The sequence below is a fragment of the Cygnus atratus genome, chromosome 16, assembly GCF_013377495.2.
Source record: "Cygnus atratus isolate AKBS03 ecotype Queensland, Australia chromosome 16, CAtr_DNAZoo_HiC_assembly, whole genome shotgun sequence".
Taxonomy (NCBI): domain Eukaryota; kingdom Metazoa; phylum Chordata; class Aves; order Anseriformes; family Anatidae; genus Cygnus; species Cygnus atratus.
Window position 1 is genome coordinate 4,778,940 of NC_066377.1, and position 8,493 is coordinate 4,787,432.

At 43.4% G+C, this 8,493-nt stretch overlaps 1 protein-coding gene across 1 annotated transcript; it reads left to right on the forward strand.

Moving 5' to 3' along the window:
- Positions 1–10: 10 nt before the first annotated feature.
- PPP1R3D (protein phosphatase 1 regulatory subunit 3D) lies at positions 11–6,838 on the forward strand. Its single transcript, XM_035548168.2, has one exon. The coding sequence runs from the start codon at positions 383–385 to the stop codon at positions 1,304–1,306; it is 924 nt and encodes a 307-aa protein (XP_035404061.1). The 5' UTR covers positions 11–382; the 3' UTR covers positions 1,307–6,838.
- The last annotated feature ends 1,655 nt before the right edge of the window (positions 6,839–8,493 follow it).

Below are 8,493 nucleotides of genomic sequence, written 5' to 3' on the forward strand. Positions count from 1 at the left end.
GGGAGGGCGGGGCCGGGGAACCGGGAACTGGGAACCGGCCCCGGGCCCCGGCACCGCCGGAGGGGGCTGCGGGGTCCCCGTGACAGCCTGAGCGGGAGCCCCGGGCTCGCCGGCACCAAGCGGGACGGCCTCGAGGTTCCTGCCGGCCTGAAGAGCCGCTCCGCCAGCCTCGAGCGTACCGGCCGCAGGGCCCGGGTGTTCCCCGTGCGGTGCCAGCCCCTGGTTTGCTTCCAGCCGCTGCGAGAGGTTCCAGGCCTCTGCCCTTACCGCAGAAGGGCAGCGCTGGGCAGGCTGACTGCCTTAAACCCTCCCCGTCCTGACTGTTACTGCAGGGTGCGTACTTCGGGGAGGCAGCGCTGGGTGCTAACACCATCAGCTCAGGATGGAGGTGCGCGGCCCTCGGAGGAACCCCAGCTACCTCTCCGATCTCTACCAGAACATGCTGTGGGTTGAGGGAGCACCGGGACGAGGGCAGCAGCAGCCCCAGGCAGCGCGCACCAGCAGCAGCAGGTGTGTGCTGAGCAGCACCCTGTCCAAGGGGGGACCTCAGACAAACCAGCTTCAGAGCAGCGCTTCCAGCAGCTGCGATCCAGCGTTACGGCCCATCATACGCCGCCGAGCGAGATCTTTGCCTACAACGCCTGAAAGGAGGAAGCGAGCAGCGGTGCAATGCCAAGTTCCCAGGTGCCAGAGCCGTATGAACAGGGTGAGGTTTGCTGATGCTCTGGGCTTAGAGCTCACCGAAGTGAAAGTCTTCCAGACTGGGGAGGATCCATCCATCCCCTTGCATGTCCTTTCCAGGCTGTCCATAAACTCAGACCTCTGGTACAGCAGCTCGGACTTGGAGTTTACCATGCAGTGCTTAGTCCCTGACTTCCAGCAGCCTGCAGACTGCATGGATTTCTCCACCCGACTTCAGGAGCAGCAGGTGTGTCTTGAGCGAGTGACCAGTTCAGATCTGGGGCTCAGTGGCACCATCCAAGTTCGCAATGTTGCTTTTGAGAAGCAGGTGTCTGTGCGGTACACCTTCAACCAGTGGAAGAGTCTCCATGAAGTGGCTGCTCATTGGCACAGTAGCATCCCTGAGAAAAGTGGGCAGGGTCAGGTTGATGTTTTCACATTCTTTCTCCCCGTGCCTCCTTTCCTCCTCCAGCTGTCTTCAGTAGTCCAGTTTGCAGCAAGGTACCAAGTCAATGGACAGGAGTATTGGGATAACAACAGGGGCAAAAACTACAGTCTGACTTGCCGGACTCACCCCCTCAAGATGCCTAGAGAATGCGAGGAGAGCTGGATCCACTTCATCTGAGTGAGAGGAAGTGGCTGCAGAGCAGCCTTGCGAGTTTTGGTGGCCCTTTCTGTGCTCCTATGGCAACAGTCCCCTCTTTGAAACCTACTAAACGTGGCAGTGTTTCAGGACAGGCAGGTAGCCAACAACCTGTACAAACTGTTCTAAACCTCTCAGAGAGTATAAAGGGCTAAAGTGTTACATCTGCTGAAAGCTCGTATGATCTCTTGTGTGTGAACCAGTGCAGAATGGTTCAAAGGGATGCTGTCAGGATATTTAGCAGAGATCAAAACAAGACAGTTTATGTTGCTAGTCATATTCTAGATTGCATAGAATATTTCTAACAGATCTGTTTTACTATTTTATACTGTCTTTTTTTAAGTGGACAGTGTGGCTTTACTAAGTTTTTGTTTCTAATTTTGTTTGTATTATCTCACCAAGTTTGGTCATTGTTCCAGTTATGCATAATTTGCATGGCAGACACTGTAGGGAAGTACTTGTATTTATATACTTTATTTTTAATTAAGACTGTTAACCATGTTAAATAATTCCATTAGTTTTGGGGTTGAGAATTAACAAAACATTGTTATGAGCAAAACCTACAGGAAAATGTCCAATCAGCCCCTTTCCTTTTTTTTAATTTTTTTTCAGATTTTTTTTTTGAAAAAAAAAGTGCCTTTTCTTATCTCCACTGTTGACTGTAGGCAGCAGGAGTAATTGTTACCGGAGTGTATGAAGGCAGGTCTTCATGGGGAAGTTCTCATCTTTTCCACATGACATACCAGTAGGCTTCTCCTCCAGGTGGTGGTACAGGAATTGTCCTTTCCTTGTGCAACTGTTCTTACTAAGGGAAACTAGAGGAATTTTGCACTCGTGTTACAATTACACTTCAAGATCTCAAAGCACTGTAAGAATGCTATTGATCTTATACTCTTACTTGAAACAGGTAACTATAAATGAAGCAAATATGAGAGACGAAAGAAAAGCTAATACATGGATCTGTAAGCAGCTCATTGGAACGGTGTGATAGAATCCCGGCCGGTTGTTCCCCAGCATCCCAATGTCATTGCAGCAGTACTTTTTGAACGCTCGTATCAGCTACTTCTGGTTATAAACCAGCTGAACTCCAAGACTGCGTTCCTTGCAACACCAAGCAGGAACTTCAAAGTAAAGTGATGTTTTTACTTATCAGTAAAAATGGTATTTACATGTGTTCACAGATTCCCTTCTATAGGAGGGAAAGCACAGCAACACTCATGTACCATCTACCCAATCGATGCTTCCTACTTTGCTACTTTTACTGTGAGGAACTAGTGTGGCTTCAGATTGGCAACAGGCTTGGTGACAGGCATAATCTAGTAAGTAAAGGATTTCCCATTGCTTTTTTGCCTACGTATGCAGCACTTCATGTAAAGTTTATATATATAGCCTAAATTTTCAAAACTGCCTGGCTGGAAGTATTATAAGAGCCGCTTTTCAGACGAGCTATACTATGAAAATCACGCTGTGTATTCAGGCATCTTATTTTAGATTGCTGCTTATTCATCAAAATCACAAGTTATTTTTAAAATCACAGATGTAATCAGCACACAGCCAAGTATATATCAGTCTAGAATGTCCACTGAGTAATTCTGGAAGTGTAGAATCCCCAAGGAAACTTTTGTGTCTGGCAGCTTCATGTTGTTACTTCGTTGTGCTATCTATTTAGCAAAACCAGGATTTGAAGTGAACAAGCTGCCCAGTTCCATTAGTCTTTGGCTTTCAAAGGAGCCAGTCGTGAATGATGGTTCTATAAGCTGCTGAGGAGCAATTTCAGAGTACTGGGAAAACTCAATCCTGTTGGAAACCATTAAGAACTGACTGTGTTGGAATGCTGTAGGATGGAACTAACCCTATGCAAATTAATTTGAACTTAGGCATTTTGCATTTTGTTCTTTGTTTTGAATTGCATATTTATAGTTTGTTCCATACCAGCAGTCCAATGCGTACAGCTCTGAAACTGATTTCAAAGCAAAACTGTTGAATTAGAGGTTACTTTCTGTGTTTTAGGGTATTTAGTCAGCCTTCTAGGGTGATTAAATGTGCTTCGTTGGCTGTTGTCTCAGTAGGTAAGAGACATGTTTTAAAAAAAAACTGATAGAATTTGCAAATCATGCTTGTTTTCATTCTCTAATTTGGTAATTTCTGGTAGTAATTGCTGTTACTGGAGTGGCAGATTACATGCTATTTTGATTTCTAAACTAAGTAAGTGAAATGTCTACAGGTTACGCATTTGATTTATATAGCTTACATAGGTATTCAATATAACAGCAGAAATACAAGATGTACTTTGAACGTCTCGTTTTCAGCAGTACTAGGCACTTGTCAGTACTTGAATTCAGTTGGGGTTGCAAGGGCTTTCCCCTGAGAGTCAAGTTCTAATTATTGCTCTTACAGTAAGTGTCCCTACTTTCACTAACGATGGGTTTTTAACTTGTATCTATAATGGTCAATTACCAGTGGTTATCTGTGGGTAGGGAACAGTAAAAATCATCATTTCTTTATTAACATTTTGCATAAAAGAACTTTCATTTTCCTTTTAAGAGAAAATGAATGCCAGTGGTTCTTTAATTTTGTATTGGAGCACTGAGAGGTCAAAAGCTTAAGTTGAAATTCATTTGAACAATCAACACAACTACTCCACTGGGTATTTCATATCCATTAAGGCAGGCAGAACGCTTCTGAGATCAGGGTGAGGCTGTACAATGATTGCCAGCTACGCAGATTGAAAGAGTACTGCGTGCTTTCAGTCCATCTGCGTTATTTTCTGCATCTGAGTTAGAGGAGTGACCATTAATCTGGCAGCAACTCTTGTGTCGTAGAGAATCAATACAGGGAACTCTGAGGAACTCTGGTCTTCCTCATATGCCACAAAAAAAAATGAGAGCTCTGTGAGAAGGGGCACTATTTGGTGCCTCCTGTGGTGGGCTTCGCATGACTGAATGACGTACGGCAACACAGGACATAACACATCTGAACTAGTCAGCCCAGGCTTTCTGTATAGTCAGTTGGGATGTTGTCTGTAGAGTTAGCAGAGTACCTGTGGTGTGCCAAACTGCATCAGCTCTGCTGAGCGCACAGAGAACACCGCGGGATGAGTCCTGCCACATGTAATTCTCAGTGTTCGTGCAGATAGTGCCAAACGATGCTAACTGGAGTCTGCAGGTGTCAGGTGAGGTGAAACTCCTGCAGTGACTGCAGAGGAATCTTTCTTGGCATGACCTGAAATTCTTATCCTTACTTTGGTGAAACTTGCTTACTTAAGTAATTCCATTCAAGTTTATTGAGTACTGCTACAGGCCATAGAAATGGAGTTTTTACATGTTTGTCAGCTAAGAAGAAAACAAACACACAGGCACATGCACACACAGGTACACACAGAAGCATATGTGCTGAATAAAAGGCACTATTTAAAGTATTACTCCCCTTTCCCTGCCCTGCCTCCACTCCCACCCCCACCTCCCAATTATTGTATTTCTCCCATTAGTAATAAAACTGAATTCTCTCCCAGCACACAGTTAAATTTCTTCTCTGCTGAGCCTGCTATTTAGCAGCAGTTTACAATGGATGTTAGTGAAGCCCAGTGTGACGCTCGGCTTACTGGTATTAATATGCTGTTGCCATCTTCTGGGAGAGAATCTTTCATGCTAGCAAACGTCAAAATCTTGGTGTTATTGCAAGCAGGGGGAGATTATGTAAAGCTGAGACTGTCAGTTTAAAGGTTAAAGTCATGTACACCAGTGTCAGGGAAGTGAGAACTGAATGTCTCAGCAAAGTGAATTTGGCTTGTATTGTCTTCCGTCTGCAACCTCTCATGGTATTTGCAAGTGCAAATTTTGAATATTAAAGTATTGTTCCAAGTGTTTTTTTTAACTCTTTGCATGTCTTGCACTGCTGGAGAAGAGCTGACAGCAGCTGTTACTAACCCAGTTGTCTGTCATTACTGGATGAGTTGAGCAAGCCTACCTTCTAATGGAACTGAACGTGATCTCGGGATTAATTCAATATATGAAAAACATTTTTCTGTAGGGAGCTTCTAAGCTGCTAAATATTCACTCATGTGTACTGAGTCCTGCTACATGACATGAAATTTGCACTCATTTTTTCCTGTCACATTCAGTAGTGAACATCAAAAGAAGTCTAGTTGACAAAAAAAAAAAAAATTAAGCCATTAAATAGTGGTAATATACACCTACAATGAAAGCAAACTTTTGAACTTTCATAAGTTCTCAGGATGACTTGACTGCTTGCACTGTGTTCAAACTGAGCACTTCCCTTATCATGAGGATTTTGTTAAAGTGAATTCTTCACTAGAGTTATTGTCATGTAATGCACTTTCAAAAACCTGTATTTATTATAGTCATACAATAAATGAATGTCCAGAAGTCCACAGTTTCAAGGTTCTTTCAAGCATGTTTTGTTTTTGTTTTTTAAAACCAAACATGGAATTTATGTAAATGAAATGGGGTTGTTTTTCCTGATTGTCTTGTCTGGAAAAAAGTACATTACACAGTATGTCAATAAAGTATATAAGTTAGACAAAAGGTCATTTTTTTTTAGTGGAGAGTTGTACAATTGTAAAGTGCTTTATTCATATAAAAAACAGTAATAAAACTATGGCTATTTTAATACAAGAGATTGTAATAAAAGCTTTTCACAGTTTATGTTGTTTTTCAGTGGTACTCTTTTTAACAGTTCTTTGGACAACGTAGAGCTGAGTTGTTGCTTACAAAGCAACATACTCAGTTTAGGAAAATAAGGTGGGTTCAAGAATTGCTAAAAATGAAAAATATTTAAAAAAAATACAGTGATTAGTCTATATAGCTTGAAAAATGACCATGCTGCCACTTCTCACATGGAATTTGCTGCCATTTAACCTCAGATCTGTGCATACGGCGCTTGCAGGCTTAAGACCTAATGTTGGAAAAAGGCACACTGCCAGTTATTCTGATAAGTTTCTAATATGGAAAAGAAGTCTCAAGGAAAAGAAGAGAGGGGCATTTTCTTCTAATAGCATTTCCCGAATTGAACTAGACTCCTCTTAACCGGTTCTGTGCCTCAGAGTTGTGTTATTCTTTCTTCCATTTCTTCTTCCAATTTTCCTTGCTACACTTCTCAGCTCAAATGATGTTCTTTTCACTCACTAGCTTCTTGAAAATATATATACATAGAGTCTTTATATCTTTACAGCAACTGATTTATCTTCTACATGAAAGCATTGTCCTCAGTGCCAAGCATTTATTTGATAAAGTCTGAATTACCTGTTGCCAAGTTAGTTCTAAAGCAAAACACAGGCATTTAATTAGAAGACATAAACACATGTATTACCAGTTACTTTTTAATCAGCATTAATAACTTTAACATTGCATTGCCAAAGTTGCTTGGGGGAAGACATTATTGCAAATCATATTAAATACATGGAAATGCTTATGTTGTTAAAGAATTTCAATGTCATTTTTTATTATATAGAGATTGTGTTATAAATAATGCGTACAAATACATAAAGAAGGGTGCTTGTAGAAATACATGGTATTATATTATCTGGTCTTTATTATTTTTTGTTTTTTTCCTATGCTGCTGGAGTGAATCTGAACTAGTAGTACTGCCTTCATTGTTTTCACTTTCCCAACTAGAATAGAGTATTAATCAGAACCTGCAAATAAATATGGTATCCACAGTGTACACTAACCAGAGAGCAGTAAAGGATAAAGATAGCACTCTGATTTCAACATAGCACTTGAAAAGAGTGTAAATTTGTTTTAGTCTGTGTTTTGCATGTATGTGTGCACAATGCCACAGTTCACAAGTATTTAAGGGACAGATATTCTAATTCCTTTCCTTCATCGGAGATTTTCATATCTGAATATCCAGCAATATAAATATCAATACTATTTTGTTGATCTGATTTTTCAACAGGTTGGCTTTGCTTTTGCTGTGAGCGTCCTACCATGAGGTTCATCTTACAGGCAGTTAGTGTTATTTTAACATTTAGTCTCAAATGTATTTGAATTTATCTTACAAAATAAATAAATTCCAGCTTCTAGTAGTAGTAATATACAAATAGTCAACTGTAAGTACAGTACTTAAATGTATCATCAGTGCTCGGTGCAATCAGTTGCATGCACTTTCTGGCACTGTCTGCTAAAGCCAGAACAGCAAGTCCGAGTGCGTAGTCATTTGTCACCGGGAGTCTAATGTTAGTACTGACTGACTTCTCTCCCGATTTGGCCTTCTCCTTATGACCTCAGATCTGCAGCTATTTCAGTTGACATTTGATATTAAAACTTGGGCACAAACGCTTCTGACCCTTCTCTGTTCTGCATGCCCCTGGAGCTGTGCCAAGCCCTGGGTTTGGTGCCTAGCACTTCATTTTCGAGACCTCTGCTCAAGGTACGTGTTCCTGGTACCACAGGGCAGAAGGGGCTCCTGCGATTAGTGCTCTCCTACTCCAAAGATGGTTTTCCTTCTATTTTCTCTCAATTTTTTAAGCGTGGTTGCCATATCTGTGACCCAAATAATTCCTTTGAAAGGAATTAACCCCAGAAGGATCACTGAATTCAGTGAAGTCATAATGTATTTTAGCTTTTATTTTTGTTTTCACAAGTTATCTTGGCAGCTTCAGCAAGGACAGAACTATGTTTTCAACAGGGCTGCTGGCATGTGGGACTTGAAAAACATTCCCCAAAGTTTGCGTGAGCCCTCACAGCTGTTCGTGCGGAGAGCCTGACAGCTTCCATGGTTCGCCCCAGCCTGGTTAAGGCCGAACGTGAGGAGGTCTCCGCGGCTGACGCCTCCCCAGCCCCGGGTCACAGAGCCACCAGCACCCGCTGGAACGTGGCCCTAGGCCGAGGCCGCCCGGGATGTTATCCGCTGGTCTGTCACGGCAAGAAGAGCCCGCCTCCCGCTGGACGCCTCCGACAGCGATTGGCTTGCAGGGGGCTCGCTCGCGGGCGGCGATTGGCTCGCGAACAGTGGGGCTGGGAGTGATTGGCCGGCGGGAAACGGCGGGCTTTCCCCACGACGGCGGTGAGGTGAGGGCCGCCATGCTGGCCTGCTTGCGGCAGCCTCGCCGCCGGCTGCTCCCAGGGGGGCGCAGCGCGGCCGGGGGCGGTGCGGGGACAGTGTGGGGAGCCTTCCCCTCAGTAACGGGGCTCGGGGGGGGGGAGATG